Raw genomic sequence first — 21,736 nt, 5'->3', positions numbered from 1 at the left:
GGTGGGGGTCAGAGACTGAGCCCCTCCAAGTGACCTGGTAGGAACAACCAGAGAGGTAGGAGGAAAACCATGCCAGTGCAGATCCTGTGACACCCATCCCAGTCAGCGTTGAGAGCAGAATCTCATGGTTGACTGTATCGAAGGCGGCCGACAGGTCGAGGAAGACGAGAGGGATTTGGCTTTAGCACAGTGGAGTGCCTCAGTGACCGCAAGCAGGGCAGAAGAGAGGAGAAGGTTGAAAACAGTTCGCGGGGATTAGACGCGGCCACGTTAATTTTAGAGTGAAAGAAGGAAGATTTAGCCAGAGAGACAGAGGAAAAGAAAGATGATAGGAGGGCATGGAACGAAGCCATATCACTGGGGAGACAGGACCTTTTCCATTTTCTCTCCGCTGCACAGTTTGGTTCGGACAGCTCGTAGAGCATCAGAAAGCCAAGGACTGGGGGGGGGAGGCCCGGGCTAATTTGGTGGTGAGGGGACACAGAGAGTCAAAGGAAGATGAGAGGGAGGACATGAGGGTTGTAGCAGCATCGTCGAGAGAAAGACTCCGCAGATAGATGGTATGGAGGAGAGGATTGCAGACGAGAGGGTGGAGGTAGACAGGTGGTATAGGTTTCGCCGACAGGTGACAATGGATGGTGGGAGAGATGGATGGGTGTTAGAGGAGAGTGGAAGAGAAAAAGAGATGAAGGAGTGGTCAGATATAGGGAGTGGTATTAGAGAGGTTGGTTGTTGTGCAGCTCCTTGTGAAGACCAGGTAAAGAAGGTTGCCTGCTTTGTGGGTGGGAGGGGAAAGTGTGAGGGTAAGGTCAAAAGAAGAACGGAGGAAGAGAAAGGTAGACTGATAGATACCATGCTGAAAATGAGATGATTGATGCTTTCAGAGGCCAGAGATCTCAGCATTGATGATACCTTTCAACTTCTGGCTGAAGGGACCTGAAGTGTGCAGTTCAGCCAAGAACAGGCTGGACACATAACCACATTTTCCAATCACATAGTCGGACAGTCAAGATTGAGCAGGCTGCCACTCTCTCCTTTTTACCAACTCGCCACACACAATTCATCATTACGATCACAGCATTAGCCACGAATCTGTGTAGTTTTCTGAGTACGAGGCCACGCTGGGAAATTCATATTTCACTCAGAAGTTTCACACGCATTCCCTCTTGAAATCGTACATGCGTTGCGCATATGCACTCCGCACATAGCTCTTTCACCTTCACTCTCCCCCTCTACCTAAACATTGCATTGTCAGTAGCATAGTTGTGTAGCACAATACTGTTATACTATGCCTTATGTATTGTACATGAATATTGTTGACATAATGGGTTATGCTCGATTGTATAATAAATAATTTTTTGGATTAAAAGGGGGTTCCTCTTGTTATTGCCTGAATATTGATTGAAATCAACCTCTCCCATTACATTACATTACATTAATGGCATTTGGCAGACGCTCTTATCCAGAGCGACGTACAGTTGATTAGACTAAGCAGGAGACAATCCTCCCCTGGAGCAATGCAGGGTTAAAGGCCTTGCTCAAGGGCCCAACGGCTGTGCGGATCTTATTGTGGCTACACCAAGGATCAAACCACCAACCTTTCGTGTCCCAGTCATGTACCTTAACCACTACGCTATGCGCCGTTGTAATAAAGTATAGCTGTAGTCTTAGTATTGTGAATTATCTGATACATTTTTTCCCCAATTATAATTATAAATTGAAATATCAAAATATATAATTGATCATTAATAAGACTGATATTAATGGGACTGATCTGATAATCGTAGAATCCCCTACACTAGCTTTGCTGTTAGGCTGGGTGGACATGGCGATTGTCACAGAGTGGGCAGATTAATTTAAAAAAAATTTGGGTTCCAACACCAAAAGTTCGTTTTTTTCCTTTTTGGTACCACTTTAGTGACACATTAAGTGCATTTTAATAAAAGGCAGAAATGCAGTAGAGCCAAGATATATATAAAAAAAAACTTCGTATGTACAGGCACTGACATTATACTCAAGGTAAATTAAGCTAATTCAGTCTTTTTTCCCTCATGTTAAAAAACAGCAGTATTTTACATTGACATGTTGAAGGGGAAGCATGGTTGCATTTCACCTACTTGACAAGGCTGTGAATATATTCTATGGTTTCATTTCTAAGCAGCTCAAATGGGCTTCTTTCCTTGGTCCTACGAGAGTCCTTCATCTGCAGCAAAGTCTGGAAGGAGAAGGAACTTCAGTGAGGTGGACAATACAGTTTCTTCTTGTCTTTGGGAAAGAACAAGTGTTTATTTCACAATCAAAGGTAACATACTAACATAATCTCCACTGAATCAAGACCAACTACACTGTGGTCAATAATAATGTAGGATAAATCTACCTTCTGAAGCTGGAACAAGTCAGTCTTCTTCTGCAAGCCATTTTCAGAAAAGCAGTCATCTGCCCTGCCCTCAACATGCCTATCCAGAGCGAGAGGATGTGCATATGCTAAAATTATGGAAGAGAAACGTCATTACTCCAAAAGGGGTAGATATTTCGAAAATCCCAACGATTTAAACAAAATGAATAGTGGAAACAAAAGCCTTGGTTGTATGTAGTCACACATTCCATGTACATGCAGTGTGTGGCCTCAGTATGCCTAATTAACTGGCATGTGAGTACATGTAATCACTACTACAATTTATGGCAGTTATGTCCCATTTCATTTACACTTTCTTTTATTGGTCTCCGAAAGCAGAAAGAACACTGCAGTCTGGCTTCCTGGGTTTAAAGGCCAGAGGTATGTTACAGATGTTGACAAGCAGTGCAGGCCAATATATATATTTTTTAGCTCACCATCAAGTTGTTCAAGTCTGTCTTTGAGATCCTGCAGTTGTTTCAGGGCATCCCTTAGTTCCTTGGTCTTTCCGGGTAACAGGATTTCAACACATTTTTGTAAAGCTGTGAGTAGCTCATCCCTTGCCAGTATCCTAGGAGTGAGTATTGTGTTGCATTTTAGAACAAATGTTTGCAACCTTAGATATATGTGTTCACACTTCCCTTCATTTGGTTAAATAACAATATTATTCAACCACAACAGTTTTTAGAGATGCAGTTTGATACTCTAAAAACTGTGGTGCTCACACAGAAGTTAGGCCATACAAATTTGATTACGAGATCAAGGAATGTCCTGCTGGAAATTAATACGAAATTGGGGCGACATTGGCTCAGTAAAAGTTGTCTGGCAGTTGGAGGGTTACCGGTTCAATCCCGCCCTGGGTGTATCGAAGTATCCCTGTGCAAGACACCTAACCCCCTCCAAATGCTCCAGACAAGCTGGTTGGTGTCTTGCATACCATCCAATCGCCGTCAGTGTATGAGTTTGAGTGTGTGTATGAATGGGTGAATAAGAAGCATCAATTGTACAGCGCTTTGGATACATTTTTACAAATAAAAACATTAAAAATACGAAGTGTCAATCTCTAAGTTTTGGCATCTGTGCTGAAATGGCCAAAACATCCTCCAAATCCCAGAATTCAATTTAAAAAACGGAGATGCAGCATGGACATGGAAATACTGAGCAACATCTGAAACCTAAGTTTAAAGACACATTACAAATGAGAGCAATTAAATGACATTTAACTTGCATCAAAAAGGAAAAAGAATATAAATGAATGATTCAAGAAGGAATTGTTGCCTTCAATCACAATTCAATTATCTTGTAATTGCCTTCTAAAACAATGAAATTTGACCCATCCTCGTTACATTGGAGCAGTGGGCAGCCACAGCGCAGTGCCTGGAGACTAACTCCAGTTCTGAGGCCAGTACCTTGATGAATGGCAACAGCAATTTAGACAAATTAACCGTACCTAATGACTTTGGACTGTGAGAGAAAATATGGAGTACCCAGAGGGAAACCCACGCTGAAACAGGGAGAACATGGAAGCTCCACACAGAAAGGCCCAGCTGAGAGACCTTCTTGCTGAGAATCAACGGTGCTACACACTGTGCCAATCGGGTGTCTACTTACGGCACCCGCCCTTTTTGGATTAGATTGGACACCCCTGCTTTTTATGGATTTATTTTTCTTTTTATGGCACTGATACTCAATCCTGGCCTTGGAGAGCCACAGAGTCTGCTGTTTTTAGTTTTTTCCTTAAAAGCAGCGACCAATTCAAGACTCAAGAAACCAGGTGACCAGAGATAACTGTGTAATTAACTGCTTTAACCCTCTGGGGTCGAGAGCTTCGTCGACAAAGCCCACGTACTCACTTCCAACCTCTATCATTACATAGAAAAGACAAAGCAATGTCAATTTTAAAATAGATGTCTTTTTTAACAATCTTAACCTTGGTGGCTTAATACACTATATAATAGAACAATGAAAAACAAGAAAATAGTAAACATGTTGTGCCAATTCAACTGTTTGACACCTGATGTTGGTCTTGGGGGCATGAATTTATTTTGTGGAAAAAGTCAAAAGATTACCCAAGATGGGGAGAGGCTTTAGAGGGCAGATTCTTCTTTTGCAGCCACATTCAGTTGTTGATAAAGGCGGTAAATAAATGCAGACATTCACCATTTTAGGGTTGAGGGCCACTGGCTCAAAGACTTTTCATAAATGCTTTACATAGCATTTAAACTTCCATCCATGTTCACTTTCCTACCTGACTCTCCCCATATGAGGTCAACTATTTGTTTATATATGTCTCAATCAGAAACTCAATTGTATGAAGAGTCACTTTACTCTGCTGTTGAGTGCCTACGAGGACCCCTTGAGGATGTCCATTGAAGTTTAAATCCCTGCAGGTCAGATGATGGAGACAAACTTTGGCCCTACCCATGACATAACCCAGTCACCAAAATATGTTAAATCTACAGCATGGTCCACCACAACAAAATTCATTTTAAGTCACTTCAAAGCCACTATTATGACAAAAATAATGATGCTTTCTGCTACATAGGTTGTATTAACTCTGGTTGTATTAACTCTGGAGTATGCTGGAGTCACCATCATAACATTCACTTCAGTTTTGAGTAGAGAGGGCCATCTATCAGCATCATCTGTGTGCAACACTTATTCAGCAGGGAAATAAATGGATTGCATGAGCGTATTGCCATCTAAAAAACATAGCTGCGACAGAATAAATATGCATAACAAGATAAAAAGAAATAAAGAAGAATATTTCGGAATTTGATACAATGTGAAATCATATTGATTTGAACCTACTTACCTGAGGAGCTGCACGGCAGATTCATACTCCTCAGTCTCCCACACATTCCTCTCCAGACAGGTCACGTGCAGCTCTCTTATCTGACATGAACAGATATGATATTAGGGAGTTGTACTGGGGAACACACATGCATTACAAGGGCACCAAGGATGTTCTACACACTGCCCTCTAGGATGTTCTACACACTCAAGGCATGACAATGAAAATAATAGTCATAGAGGAATATCAAAATCCATTTGTTTCAGTCAGTATATATCTCCATATCTTAATATACACATGTATTTCTAAATGTTAAACCGTTAAATAGGTCTTAATATCAATAAAACCAATGGAAAAATATGAACCAGCTAATTTCAGCCCAAAGGCTTTCCTATCTTTACCATTTTACCATTAATTTGTGATTGAGCAAGGTCATGTATGTATGGAAAATGAATTGAATGTGAATTCATTTTGCCATTAGACTATTTTTGACATGAGAAATCAGCTGATAATTGTTTGGTGAACTATTGCTTTCAGGCTCCATCTTCAAAATATAAGTGCTAGTGCAGTTCTGGGTACATTTATTTAATAAATGATTTAGAGTACATGTGTAATGCCTATGTGAGCCCACACAAAATGTATTAATGTGGGTTGCACTGCTAAATCATATCATCCTCATATAATAATGTTATAATGATGATAGACATAATAATAATAATAAAAATCAATAGAAAATTGCATTTACAATTGTATATAGCAATTGTATATAGAAAAGAAACAAATACTTTACTTTACTATGGTGACTAACAACACAATTCTGATTATTTCTATTTATTCTGAATTTACACAGGGATTTTCAAGAGTTTGCTGTAAACAAAAAAACCAGTAGAAGCTGTACAATATGACAGGAAATGCATTTAAAATAAAACTATACATTTTTCAATAGAAACTAATACAATTTAAAAGTGAAATCAATCAAATCACAAATTCTGCAAAAACATGTACAAATCTTCCCTGCTGTGATGTTCTCTTATTGTACAGTTGTCTGAACATCGTACTTATATAATTTGGCAGATTACCTCTTAATTTCTTTTACAGACCATTCATTAATTCCTGCGTTCCTCTGAAAATAATCGATTTGGTTGTTGATTCAAAGAGAATATTTGATTGAACCCTCAGCAGCCTGCCCAGTGGTACATGTTGTTTGAAGTAGACCATCATAGCTACAGTACCCATAGCAGATATTATTGCATTGTGCTTTGGAAGCCATGTCAGTGCATAGGTCAAGATAATGTTCTCGGTGATTCCGGTCTGTGAATTTCCTGACTTTTTTCGGCTTTTGCCAATCATTATCTCTTCTTTAAAACATAGTTTTTGACTTTTTTTCACCGGAAGGTAATGTAATCATATCTATATAAACAGTGGTTTCCCTGACCGATGATATCTTGTGTTATCTCAAAATCTGCATTTTACAATATTCCACTTGCGTTCTGAATAAACTGAATATGGCAAATTTTGTCATAATAACTTGAACTATTAAATGGCTTGGCTGGCCATCAAAATTCAACAGCTGGGTTTGCAAAGAAGAAGTGGCTAACATTTAGACCCCTTTTTTAATCTGTGTTTTGCACACTGAGTTTCATTTGGTGGTGAACAACACCATGGGTGATGACAGATTTTACATAACTCTACTGTGCAATTTGTCTCGTTCAGTGTATCCTGAATATGAGATATCAAAGTACAGAACAAAACTATCCAGGACATTAACACTAAAGGAATTCCAGTATCCAAGAATGTGGGACACTTTTTGCAATGTGGATGGAACTTTTATCCTCATTGATAAAAAATCTAAAGAGCCAACCGGGTGCAAGATGCGCATGGGGTTTTACCTGAGCATTACCCAAGTTAGTTGTTGAGATTAATCAACATTTAGTTCCAGTAGCCAACAAGCCTTTAACCCCTTGAACCACATTCTTTTCTGCCCTTTCCGGACAGAGTCAAAAATGAAATAGTGGAAGTAACAGTAATTGTCCGGAAGCATTGCGGTGGCTGATTTAGCAAAACTTTCAGCTACCATTTGGCTTGTGCCATTGCAAGCGGAAGTTTGTTTTAAACTAACTAGTTAGCTAGGTCACAAAGCAAGCACAAAAAGAGAACAGATGAAGAGAACAGTTACTTTCTATAACTTGCTACCCAAGACAAGCTAGATGCCGAAAGCTGATCAGCTTAGAAACACATTCAGATATTTCCACAAGGTCAGTCTATGTGTATGTATGTGTGTGGCAGCAATTATTTCCACAGGGTCAGTCGCAGTTGCTGTAGTTTCTCAAATTAGCACCTTTGAATACAACAAAGTTATCCTCAAAATATCTGCTTGTTTGGAAGGCAAGATAAAGTGACCACTGATATAAAGTAAATATAGTGTGCTACATACATCATTCAGCCGCAACATTAAACCCACCTGCTTAAACCAGTTTTTTCATGATTAAAAATACTTTAAACTGTATAAACTCGTTGATAACCAGTCAATATTTAATGATATATGTGTACTTATAAAAGCAGATAATCATAAGTGAATTGCATTCAAAAGTTAAATTTTTAGATAAAAATGGAAATTTTGTAATCTCATTGGGCCGTGCATTGTTTTATTTAAATATGTTGGTACGTAGTGGTGTTCATGATCACGTCTTAACAGGTGCTCCAGGACATGTAGAATCTTTTTAAAAAAAGACCACCCGCCATATTTAAAAATGCATGTGACCAACCAACCATACGCTAACTCAACTGTTCAAACTAGCAAACGTTACAGCATGATCGAAGATAGTTACTAGCTAGCTCTGCTTATAGATAACGTTACATTAAGGCAATGTCATTTTGTAAGCTTGGCGGTGACAACTAGTCTACTGTTGTTGGTTTAATGTATATGCTTTACAGGACTCAACACTCAGCTAGCTAGCTAGAAGTTGCCATCATAGCTAAATTGTCCTATTTAATGTTACACAGGTAGCTAGCTAATGCAATTAGCTAGTAATGTTAACGTTACTTTACCACCAAGCCAATATAGACTAGCTAGCTAAGCATAAAAGCATAGAGCTAGCCAGCTATTCCATTTTTTGTGGTGTAAAGTATGTTACCCATTTATCCAGGGTCAGACATAATGGTCGTTAGATATTATGCGACATCAGATCCGAAAGCAGGGCAACAAAAGCCTGAAGTATAGATAAATAGATAGCTAGGTAAGTACCACATTAGTTGGTGCAAAAACATTTTTTTATTTAAGTTGACTAGCTTAATTATAGCTTTGTATAGTTGTATCACTAGCTACTAGTAACTAACAAGATAGTTAGCTATCAATAGCTAATGTTAGCTGCGCTAACTGCCATCTTAAAAGTGGTCAGAAATAGCCTGTGTTACGACCCTGGTCGGCTAGCCCAAACAAAAGTGGAGACCAACCCCAAAAATCGGTGCAAAAGTATTTTATATCTTAAAGGGAACAAAAATAGAAACAAATTGAGCACAAACGCCTCGGCCCTCCTCCAAGTGGTCGTCTGGAAGTAGGGGCTTCACCCCCACACAGCCTCAGTCGACCTTTTTTATCAAGACACAGGTGTGTTCAATTGGATGTCCAATCTGCCACCTAGTCATCTCCACTGCTCCCCCTGCTGGCCACACAAAGGGAAACAAGAAACAAGGGGCAGACTAGACAACCGCAAAAGGCCAGGAGGCGGGCGTTACACCTGTCATGACAAGGAGTGTGTCCCATTAGCTGGAAAGTGCATACTCCTTAACTCCACTACAACACTCCTCCACTCTGTGCTCCGGAAATCTATAGCATATATGCATATATATATACAGCATTAATGATCAGTAATCTCAGTAATCGGTCAAATTTTTCCCTTATAACTGATATATGAAGCGGCATATGGCATAGGCTACGTTTCACTAATGTACAGAAATGTTTCTGAATTAGCGTATGTGAGATAGCCGACTGACAATAGTGAAGAACACAAAACTGTAACAGTACACGGTGTTGAGATTGGACACATTGGGATTCTGGGATTAGCCTATGGAGCTGGTCAAACTGGTCAACCAGCTGTTTCAAAACCTAGCTCAAGGTGTCTTTTTCAGCAGGGGTTGATATTGGCTTACGAAGATGGGCAGGGATGTAACGTCGTACAAGCAACGAGGAAGCAATGATACGGGCCAGGTCTCATTTGGTTGTAGCCTGTCGAGATTGCAAAGTATGCCTTTGAAGTACACACAAGCTAAATGACACGAAAAACATTGCCTGCTATTCACACTTTTGTATAATCTGTATATTCCGTGAGGCGCGAGGCTCACAGTTGCGCAATGCCTTAATTATAGAGTCACTTCCTAACTGACAAGCTAACTTTTCACCATTCATTTTCAACAGGGCCTCCTTCTCAAAATACCAATTTCAATAACAACTGTAGCACATGAAAACCTGATTTTAGGAAAAGGCACTAGTCTGTTTAAAAGTACGACGTGTTCCAATTGGGTGAGCAACTGTAAAATGCTTTAAAAAGTTTGTAGAAGAGCGCAAAAAAAAACATACCGATTTTCTGGATTCATTGGAATAGTGCTTCTGCCCTACCCAAAGATTTTTCTTGTATATTGGTCCCAGAACAGCGAAATGACGAGGCTGGCGATTTTCTTGTTTTGCATGCAAGTGAGGTTTGGACATTATCTAACAGACCGTGAAGTAAATAACATTTAATATTTGGTAGCATATCCCTTGCTTGCCATTATTGCAAGCAAGGGATATGACTCATTGACATCGCCAAAGTTGCATTTTTCTTTTGTGATGCTTTTCCAGGCTTTCTCTGCAGTCTCTTTCAGTTGCTCTTTGTTTCGGTGGGTTTTTCCCTTCAACCTCCTCTTCAGGTGAAATGCATGCTCCATTGGCTTAAGGTCTGGTGATTGACCTGGCCAGTCGAAAACCTGTCGAAAACCTCTCCCTAATGAAGTCCGTGTCGTGTTGGCAGTGTTTGGTGTCTTGCTGTAAAATTAAGTTCCTCCCAATTACTTTGGACACATTTCTCAGTAAGTTGGCAGTTGGTTTTTGTAGATATGAAGCAACCATGCAAGCCCAAGCCATGACACTTTTACATTACATTACATTATTGGCATTTGGCAGACGCTCTTATCCAGAGCGACGTACAGTTGATTAGACTAAGCAGGAGACAATCCTCCCCTGGAGCAATGCAGGGTTAAAGGCCTTGCTCAAGGGCCCAACGGCTGTGTGGATCTTATTGTGGCTACACTGGGATTAGAACCACCGACCTTGCGTGTCCCAGTCATTTACCTTAACCACTACACTTCCTCCACTGTGCTTCACAGATGAGCTTGCATGTTTTGGATCATGAGTAGATCCCTCCTTTCTCCACACTTTGGCCTTTCCATCACTTTGGTAGAGGTTAATTTTGGTCTCATAAACTTTGTTCCAGGACTTCTGTAGCTCATCTCTGTACTTTTTTACAGAAATTGTAAATGCAAATTGTAATCTTGCCTTCCATTTCTTACTACTGAGGAGTGGTTTGCGTCTTGGGGTATATCCCCTGTATTGCTGCTCTCTTCTTCGAATGGTTGATTAGGATACATTCACCCCCTGCCCTGTGGAGATTGATTGTGATGTCACTGACCGATGTTTTAGGTTCTCTCCTCACAAGTTGTTCAACAAATCTAGATAAAAATTCCAGGAAATAAAAGAAGAAATTTGGATCTGTCATCTCATGTACATCTTTTGACTTCAAACTCAATTGTCTTCAGTGTATAGCAAAAACAAAGGAACACAAAATCAAAACATATTAGAATGCCATCTGGTCCTAAAAAGGCAATATACTGTGTCAGATTATAGGACCACAGTGAAGATTTATAAACATTGACAAAGTACAGACTCAGAGAGCACAGCCTGGCAATAGAGACTGGGCGCCACTGGCAGACCTGGCTGCCCAGAGAAGAGACAGAGCTGCAAATTGTGACAAATGCATAGAAATTTGAGAACTTCTCTTTCCCAAATATATAAACCCAAACTTCACAGCCAAACCGAGACACAATTATTACAAATCCCCCTTGGAGAGGAAAGGAGCTGTGCACATCTGGCAGTACAATATGTAGCCACCTGCTACAGCTTTAGGGACAGCAGTAACCCCCTAACCCCCACCAATCCGTTTTTAATTATATCATGTAATTTGTATATACGTATATTTGTCATTATTACATTACAATACATTAATGGCATTTGGCAGACGCTCTTATTCAGAGCGACGTACAACAAAGTGCAAACCCATAACCAGGGATAAGTGCGCTGAAAGACCCTAGACGGAAGTACATTTTCAACTGCATTATGAATATAGCATTATAATTATATCATGTTTCTTTGTATTGTCAATACGTTAACTGTTTTTGCTAATGTTATGTTTGCTTATAACTATGTATTGGAAAATGTGTCATGCCAATAAAGCATTTTAAATGTTAAATTTGAGCGAGTGGAGTTTTGCGCCAGTTGTGTGTTCTGAAAGAGAGCATGGTCTCGGAGAAAATACGGAAGTACAAGAGAGTTAATGTCATTTTCTTAGGCGCAATAAAGTTGCCTGAGCACTCCTCGTTTTTGCTAAGTCGTTAAGTTGGGTGTTACTTTGAGGTTGCTGACGAGCAAACGGTGCAGCCATAGTTAACTAGCAGCTGCTGTCCCTGGAATCCCGTGTTTCCCAACTACGGTTGGAGACAGAAGCAGGAAAGAGTAACATCATGAAAAGAATACAATTTTTAGCCTGATTCATGTCATCTGTCAAGTTCTAAAAGGCATAGAGGTTAAGGTCCCCCCATGCTTGCAGTCACCACACATAAAATAAGGAACCGTTATAGCGAAAGCAGTGATATTGTAAAATAATTTACACTAATAGAACCGTGAGCTTTATTACACTGTTAAAAAGAATGTAATGGAAATAAACACACTCAGGCCGTATGGTTCAAGGGGATTAATTAAACAGGATTCCTTAGTATTTTGTATAAGAATGACTTTGTCAGTATTACAGCAATGTTAGGCCTATTTCTTGTTTCTTGTCACTGTGTGATCATCAATAAATGCAGTAGAAATAGCAGGCACAATGTATCCAATCACTGTTCCATTCACAAAGCCTATGGTTAAAAGACAGGATTCAATTAAAATTTAAAGTTTAAAATTACAATGTGCATTATTGTCACCTGACTTCCCTTTTTTTATGTCACATTCTTCATCCAATTTTCACCCAGTTTTTAAAATAAAAATGATGAAAATGATGAGCCTTACCTATAAATCATAGCGAAAGAGTCTTCATTCAATAGAGTGCAATGCAGTATAAAGCCCAACTGCACGGAGTCAACATGTAGCTTATTAGCGTATGTGTGGGGTGATATTTCTGAATGTAATGTTAAATGCAAGCATTGGAGTTGTGGGGTAAAAGTTATGCAAGAAACTTATAAAACTTGCTTGAAACCCAGAATAGTTGACTAATCAATTGATGGCTATGATTAGTAGCCTAAAATTAGCTTGTCCTACAATTGATGTGTCCTGTTGCCAATGTCATCATAGAATTGTTCCAGTACGAAAAAGACTAGTTATAGTTTTATATTGAATACCAAAAATAGACAGTGTGGCAACACAAACAAATGATATTCATGAAAATGTTGACCAGTCTGTATTGCTGATACGGACTTCGGACGTGGGAATCATGATTCCGAACCATGTAACGCTACACCTCTGTCTCAAACCAGAATGGTACCAATAACGGAGTTATTAAATTTCATTAGTTTCAGAAAAAAAGATTGAAATGCTGTAAATTTATGTCATATTTTCAACCTGAGGCTATACAACCGAGCTTCAGTGTTCCCACTGTGACGTCACGCACCAGAGTGACTTTGGGCATTTCCATCGGCACCGATAATTGTGTCAAATTTTTTGCTTTTTCATTTCATCACAAACCTCCGTAATGACAATAATTGTTTTCATATCTGTGGGGCGAGTCATTATGTGCTCCTTACCCTTTCAGTCTCATTCACCTTCAAAGAAACTCAAATCTTTAGTTTCGTAACATTGTTCAGTAACCAGTATCATTTAAGCTTTGTGAAGCTCCCGTGCGCCGCCAGAGCAAAATAACATTATAATTGATCAAACCAAATGATACAATTGGATTTATAAACAAGGAACACAGGATCTCTATCGCCTACCCACTGCCGCCTGGTGACTGGAGCCTTACATGAAACAAAATAAAATTGTATTATTCTAGGGCGGATGCAGAATGCAAGTTGACATTTAGGTTTTTCAGTTAAAAAAAAAACAAAACCCTATTGTTCCCTGGCACTCACCTGCTTTCCCAGGGGATACTTTGGTAGAGTGGATGTGAGCACATGAAGACATCTGAGAATGGGAAAGAAGTTCTTGTGGTATCGATGGAGACCTTTCAGCAGTTTCTGACACAGTTCCTGAAGGAGTTAAAAAAATGTTTAAAAAAATTTCAAAGACCCTTGACTATTACAATGTTAATTATCATTATGAGTTGCATGTTTGATCTGTTACAAAAAGTAACCAAAAAGAATCAAGTTTATTACTGAAATACAGTCTAATTTACTGCTAATTAAACTGGACATATCTCAAACATTTCCCATACACATTCCATACAGATTTGATTCTTTTTTATTATCTGGAGGAAAGAATATACATTTTCGAACAGAACTGGCAGTGCTTATACTTCCCTATGACACACGTGGTAGTTCCAACTGTATCTGTATGGTCACACACAGAACCGTACCGTCCTCTAGGGTCCGTCCTCTTCACACTTGTTCCTGTTTGAACTGCACTTTGTTGTACGTCGCTCTGGATAACAGCGTCTGCTAAATGCCTTACAGGTGTTCTTTGCACAAGGTGTTCTGTGCATTTTATACTTTTATTTGATCTTTAGTATCGTGTTATCTTTTGTGGCATTGGGTCTATTTTTGTGGTATTTGTAAAGCACTGTAACTAAAGTGCTATACAAATAAATGTATTATTATTAAATATAAATTTTTCTGCAGCAGAAAAAAAATAAAAATTAAATAAATCATCCAATGGATATTGCCAAACAAATAAATCATAAAAAAGCTTCTGTGGTTCACAAAAAGGATAAAGGAAATAAAAACAGGAATCTTCCGAATTTACTTCCCTCGATAGTTTAAGCTAGACATACCAAATGGCTATCAAAATAAACTATATGATTTATAGCTACTTTTTAGAATCCATCTTTACAGAACAGAAATACCAGGAAGCCTAATTGATGGAGCTGACCCAGCATTGAGGCCTGTGTAAAGAAGTCAAGCCAGAAAACAGGCAACTTAAAGCAAACTGGCTCTGAGCCACCTCACGACATAGGAAAAAAAGCTTGGTCTGACGAGGTATACCTTCTGTCTGAAACAAAGCCGGAGAAATGCATTGCCATGGTAACAACAGACTTAAATCAGCTGTCAGGTGTCCACGTGAGTTACTTTGTGTCAAAGTACAGTTGCTGACACAGAAAAGTAATGTGAATCTGTGATTTCACAGCAAGATTTAAAAACTAATGAACAAAACGATGACCCATGAAGGGGACAGAGGAAATTGGGCAGAATGTTTAACGGGAAAGGCAAATTAATAAACAAACTGATGGTAAGCAAAGTCAATGCATTCTCTCTGCAACTATGTTACACATACTGGACAGAGACTGTTGTACTTGGGCTCATCATGTTTGAGAGAGCCTATACAAAAAGTAGATAATAGCAATAGTACTTTTGTAGAAGTATACAATGGTGAAACAGACAACAATGATAATTCCTCCAGAGAAATTATAAGTAACAATTTACATTCTATCAATGTTTCTCTGAGTTGATATATTTTTAGAATGAGAAGCTATTATGCATTTGGTCCACTGGACACTTGTTGTGAAAAGGACACTGACATTATCGTATTTCTTGTAGGCCTAGTGTGTGGATTTCCGAAATTCAGAGAAGGTCCCCCTTCACTTGTTTTACCACCCACATTACAAAATAAGGAACTGTTGTCGCTAAAGCAATGGCATCATAAAATAGGTCATACAGATGAACCGTTAGTTTTAACTCTTTCAAATGGTATATTCTGTTACCATAATGATTGAAAATTGCGGCCTGAAAAAAGGAATGAATACAAAAAAAAAAAAAAAACCCTCACCGGTTGAGCCCTGGGCCGGTGAGACTTAAGGGGTAAGGTTGTGTGTGCAACAGTCGTGCTAATGCAGAATTCTGCGTCTTTCATGCAAGGAGAGAGATAAAAAGCAGGAAAATAATATACTGTATTCTATAAATGCTATTCCAAGGTTTTTTTTTGTTTTTTTTTGAAGATTACGGATATGGCCCAGAAATGAAAGACAAAAAAATTACGCCTGTTTCTTCGAGCCAACATTTGTATTATTTACAGATCATAATATTCACTCAGTGGACATCATTTTGAGATTGAAAGAAAGAAAGCTTAAAATGTATGAATGAAGTCAAAAACTGTCTCACACTCTGTAGCTTTTTTAAAATAATGCATTTGAATTGTTTTATGTGCGTGTCTTTGTATTTAGGCAATTAAAACTCTGGAACATCAAAAAAAAAGAAAAAAAAAAAGCTGTCAATGGTAGGTTAAGCTAGAATTCAAAAGCCACATTTTTCATGCCCGCTGCGGCAATGGTGCTGTCATCATAATGTGATCAGGTGCCATCTTGTAAGATAACGGGTTATTGATGTTTGTCCTAGTTGGCTTTTTAAAGTTTAAAGCTGTATCACTGATTATTTTCTTCTTGTGCCAGGGCATTATATTATCTTGGGCTTACTATAGCACAAATGTTAAGCCTATTTTTATCAGAACGCAAGTTAATTGGTATAAAATACAAATTTTGAAATACACACCACTGGTGTGCGTGTGTGTGCATGTCAACCTGTTCCCTGTGAAAATACCGTTGTTTTATTGTGCTATTAATGGAGTAACATTATTGCGGCCTCCAATCCATTTCAATTTGCAGAAATGATGATGATTGCCTGTCTAATTAAAAATGAGCCTATATCGGCTCGATAATCAGCCTGGTGTAACCTATGTTCAATATAGGGCAAATCTATTGAATAACAATCATAATGTGTGACATTACTCATAATAGATTACTATGACTTTAAGTTGGTATGGCTTGAGGTTCAGGTTTGATATCTGGTGTGCCTTGTCAGAACTGATCCCTTACAAACTACTGCAAACTTACCTTTGATCTTCAGTAGCATTAAGAACAAAATGACAGGCATGTAAAAATACCATGAAATCCTAAGGCTGTCTGCATTGCGCATGCAGTCAATCATGCAAACTGCTGCCAGTCCTGCGGACACGCAGCCAAACAGGCTGATAAAACTGCTGATGCAGTAGACTAGGCCATGGCAATACAGCCCTACACTGAGTTAGAGGTTACACTGAGATTACTTGCCAAATACTACGAGAATAGCCTACAGTGCAACATTATATAGGCCTAAGCCTATGATAGCCTAACGATGACTGAACTAGCCCACTTGTGCCATTCGGCAGCAGGTAGCTCCAGCAAAATTCTTACCCCCATCTTCATGCACATCTTCTCTTTCACCTTCTCTTGCATGCTGAATAAAAAGCATTTAGCACGTCACAGCATGCTGAGACAGATGATCGGGGTCTCATAAGTTTATGGAAAGGGAATTTGACTAATTGCACTTTACACACATAAAAAAAAAAACAGATCATCTGGTTCGGTCAGAACACTGTGAGTCTACGTTATTTTCTATGCTACCCAAATTCAATGGCTTGCTAGAGCTAATAGAATGCTACTGCATTCTACATTGATAATAAAACTGGCAGTTAGCAACATTAGCATATCTACCTTAACTTCAAAAAGACGTTGTATTGCTAACGCTTTATGGTAGCGGCTTTATGTACCATGCCGGGCTGCTAATGCAATGTACAAAGGCAGCAATTACAATCCGCAAAAGGAACAGAATGACCTTCTTCATTACATTATTGGCATTTGGCAGACGCTCTTATCCAGAGTGATGTACAGTTGATTAGACTAAGCAGGAGACAATCCTCCCCTGGAGCAATGCAGGGTTAAGGGCCGTGCTCAAGTGCCCAACAGCTGTGCAGATCTTATGGTGGCTATAGGCCGCCCCCATGTGATGTCAGGTTGGCCAATCAGAGGAAAAAACTGTGGGCCATGGCAAAAGTGCCATTTTTCTGTGGCCGTTTTCTTTCCAGTGATATGACAGTTCAATGGTTCCAATGGAGAACCCCATCCAAATCTTGGCAACTGGGCTGGATTTGTGGTGCCTGTCCCGAGTTAACGCATAAAATTGTTATCCTCATTTGGTGCATATATAAAAACATAATTTTATTTTATAGAACCTTTTGTACATCGCATTTTGCTGCAGAGATGACAGCAAAATGTGAGGACATGCAAAACAGACGCAGACTCAGGCGCAATAATATACAAATTTACCAAGTGCCTGAAGGCAGTGAGTCTAAGGGTACTAAAGATTTTGTGAAGGAGCTTTTGGTGAAACGTCTGAAATTATCACCTGAATTAGATATTAAAAAGCACACAGATCTCTGGCGGGCTCAATTATTGTGCTCTTTCTGGATTACAGTGTCAAGGAGCAGGTGTTGCAGCTTGCTTGGGGACAACAAGTCCAAGTTTCAGGGGAAACGATAACTATTCCCCAGAACTGCAAAAGAAGAGGGGACAGGTGCACCAGGTAATTAAACAGCTGAAGGGAAAGGGGATTCAGGCCAAGTGCCCCTACCCAGCACGGCTCAAGATCACCACGGATTCAGGAGACAAGATGTTTGAAACACTGGCAGATGCAATTCCCACTTTGAAAGAGCTGGAAATTAATGTCCAAGACGAGAGAGAGAGAGAGACTGCAAAGAGAGCTAACTAGGGATAGTTGGCGAGTACAAGGAAACAGGCGTGATCAGCAAGAAAGCCAAGATGTCATTATCCAGCGCGGATCGAAGATCACTCATGAGTCATGACTGACCGAGATGAGTAAATCGTTTAAATACAGTAGGACTACTGACACATTTAATGTTTACAGCATGTTGATTGTTGAACATGATTAATTGTTACGCTGCTGCATATACTTTATTTTGAATAACGTAGGCCTACATTGAGTTGTTGGTAAAGGTAAATACTTTGAGTTATTTGTATTTTACATGCAGGGGGTTTTGCGGTCAGAGATTGGGCCATAAACAGATCACACACAGCCTGTGTTTTAAGGCAAAAGGCTTCCCCTAAAGGTGATAATACTTTTATGGTTAGCTTTACTTGCACTTAGTGCAATTCTCCCTGAGAGTGACAGCTACACCTCTCAGCCTATAGAACAATGGGAGCAGGTTGCAAATGTTATACAGCCTGCTGGAGTGTTGGAAGTTCTATGCAAATGAAAGGGGAAATGTTTTGTTTGTTTTGTTATATATTTTATATTGCTTGACAAGTGTCCCAAGCTCGTATATCACTGAAGATAGATCTATGTTGGATATAAACTTTACAAAGTAGGAATAATTTACCAAAATGGACAATATGACAAGTTTAAACTGTATAAGTTACAATATAAATGGTCTAAACAATCCAATTAAGAGAAAAAAACCTTAACTTTTCTAAATATATATGCACCAAATAAGGACTGCCCTAATTTCTTTAAACACATAGCTTCACTGGTGGCTGGTAATGCAAAAGGAATTATTATTATGGCAGGAGCTTTTAACTGTGTAATAAACTCAAAATAAGACAAACTCCCTGCAGATAGTGGTCCCATCTCTAAAAAAATCTAGATCACTGATTTGCATTGATAAAAGAACTTTGACTTATAGATGCATGGTGTTTCCATCACCCCAGACTGAAAGATTTAACTTTCAGTTAGAAGCCGTCAGGTAAAAACTTTCAGATAAAAACACTCCTTTTACCAAAACAGAAAGGTGGTCTCGGCCTCCAAACCTTAAAAACTACTACTGGGCGGCTCAACTAAAGACATTGGTGCATTGGATCAAAAATGACTTGGATACTGAGTACAGATTGAACAAAATTCAATTCCAAAATCTCATCTTGGATCAATAATATTTTGGGGTGAAACGCACTGGAATAAAATGAAAATTCAAAATAACTGGATAAAAGAATACACTGAATGTGTGGGAAGCCGTAAGGAAAAAGGGGGGAGGGCCAAGGTCAATATCAAGGGCAATAGCGGGTAATACAGATTTTCATCCTTCATGTGATGGTGGGTTTAAAAGGTGGACGAACTCAGGCCTGGTTACCATTAATCAATTAATGAAAGGAGATCTACAGCAGCGTTTTGGGTTGCCTTCAAAATACCTGTTTTGATATTTTCAAATAAGGCATTATGTCATGACTCACAGGGAGTGGGAAGCTATTAGGGGACCACCATCGGGTATGACAAGTAATGTTACTGGTCTATTTCTGTGGTTGAGTCAGAGCAGCAGGCAGACAGTTCAAATGGTTTTAGCTACACTTGCCACATTGATTGCTATTTGTGTTATGCACTTGGAATGCTTGACATTTATTTTTGTAAATCTACACATACATACAGCACAACAAAATTATTTTTATGCAGCTGTGGAGTAGAGTGCTCACATTTGCCACCTGATGCTGGTTCTGCAAAAACCACTATGGATGATGGGTAATCTTGCTACAAATCACTGTTCCAGCCCCCTACTGTGAGAATCTCACAAGAATCTCACAAGTATTTCCCGGCCAACTGCATTCTTGCCACAGATGTAAACCGTCAAATAAAACACGATTTTACAGTATGTCACTTTCAGTTGTGAGGTTACCTTCAGATGCTCATCACTGGTCAGCAGCTCCACTTGCTCCTGGGGCTCCTGCTCTTCAACAAACCTGTAATTGGAGCACACGCCAGGGGAGTCAGAAGCTCACAGGGTAAACCATGTGACCAAGCATGAGCTTCAGATACAGGTCTTATACTCAGCAATTTCACAGAGGCGAAAAACTTTACAAAGTCACTTTCCGGTCAAAAATGAGTCAATACCAGAATCGCAGTCCTGAAGATCAGAAATAGGATTCACCTAAATTTCTAAATTCAAATCATTCCATAAATGTGAAATTCTGTTAAATATTTAAGTAATTAGTCCGCCAGAGTCTGGCGATAGAGGCAAGAAGACACTTTTCTTGTAGTCGATTTCTAGTATGATAACAATGATATAGCCAACAAATTGGTCTCAAGCTAACATTAATTCTAAAACAGTAACAATTAGGACAAATGCAGCAAAAATGCTAGCAAAGCAATACTTGGATATTTGGATAGCTTCCATAGTGAGACTGATAAAGTATCTTTAGACAGCATGACAATTTAATTCCATATCATCCCACCAACCTGCATAGCCAACATAAATCAACGACAGTATGCATCTCATTCATAGAGTTTGAATGAGTTTGTAAACTGCCTCGTTCAACAAGGCTGATGGTGATTATAAAATCACCACACATGAAGGGCTAACATGCGACTGTGCCTTTTGTTTGTTTTATAGGGAGTACTATAGTACGAGATAAAATTGTTGCTCTCCGTCTTCCAAATGATGCTTTACAGAATGATACAGTGGAACATTCTGGAACGATGTCGAACAGTTAGTATCCTTTGTGTCCTAAAACCAATTTTTTCTCTTGCAAATCCCAGTCACGATGCAGCTCACCTAACCCTGTGGCGTTCAATTTTGAATTAACATTTTTATTTTTAGGAAAAATTATATATTTTAAAACTATATGTCCTTGGCTTATTTTATATGTAAATGAACACATTTTCACTGAGTAAACATCTACAATACAACCCCCCTATACATTTATATCGAAAAATTGAACAAAACAGGTTTAGAATAATGCTGTTGGCGCTTTTAGTCGATAAACTGGACGTAGCCTACTTGTTCGTTACACATAATGTTATTGCCAACTACAAGACATTATAGCATTTTAGCTAGCTATCAAACCGTGCCACTTACTAGGCAAACAGGGTTTTGGATTATTGAATAATGAATACAGTATATTACTATATATTAGGGTAGTTGTACTGTATTATAATGGTCAATTGAAACGTATGTGTCATCAACGTGGCAAAATGATGTGTGTAAACATTTTTAAAATCACTGTCAGTGCAGCCGTTTCCTAAATATGGAGCAAAACTTATCAGGGCAAACATGTCCAGTGATGTCATGAATCAGCAGCCTGTGTTTCCCAGCTGTCATTAACCAGTCAACCAGTCAAAAATAGTTGCCACTGGTTTAAAATTGAGTGACTGACTACACAATTGAGTGATGCCAGTTGTTGAAACTTGTCATCATCCATCGGAAGCTGTTAGTTTGTTAAACTGTAACAAGCCAATATTTCATAGTAGTCGGTTGTCTGCAGTTATAAAAGGCTAAATTGTGCACTTGCTTTGTGAAAAGAGTAATTTTGAGTTAATCCCAAAACATCAAGAAACTAACTGGGCTA

The 21,736-nt window shown here is 39.1% G+C and overlaps 1 protein-coding gene across 9 annotated transcripts in view; it reads right to left on the bottom strand.

Annotated features, from left to right (window-relative positions):
• orc3 (origin recognition complex, subunit 3) overlaps positions 1–21,736 on the bottom strand; it is a 90,111-nt gene that overhangs the window by 13,791 nt on the left and 54,584 nt on the right. For all 9 annotated transcript variants that reach the window (XM_061235281.1, XM_061235297.1, XM_061235306.1 and 6 more), the window contains 6 exons: positions 20,068–20,131; positions 13,557–13,673; positions 5,211–5,290; positions 2,833–2,966; positions 2,378–2,484; positions 2,118–2,215 (listed from right to left, as the gene is read on the bottom strand). In XM_061235281.1, coding sequence (XP_061091265.1) covers positions 2,118–2,215; positions 2,378–2,484; positions 2,833–2,966; positions 5,211–5,290; positions 13,557–13,673; positions 20,068–20,131 — 600 coding nt within the window. The remainder of the gene's footprint in view (positions 1–2,117; positions 2,216–2,377; positions 2,485–2,832; positions 2,967–5,210; positions 5,291–13,556; positions 13,674–20,067; positions 20,132–21,736) is intronic.

The sequence above is a fragment of the Conger conger genome, chromosome 1 (genome assembly GCF_963514075.1).
Source record: "Conger conger chromosome 1, fConCon1.1, whole genome shotgun sequence".
Lineage (NCBI taxonomy): Eukaryota > Metazoa > Chordata > Actinopteri > Anguilliformes > Congridae > Conger > Conger conger.
The sequence above is the reverse complement of the archived record's forward strand: the minus strand, read 5'-3'. Positions and strand labels throughout refer to the sequence as shown.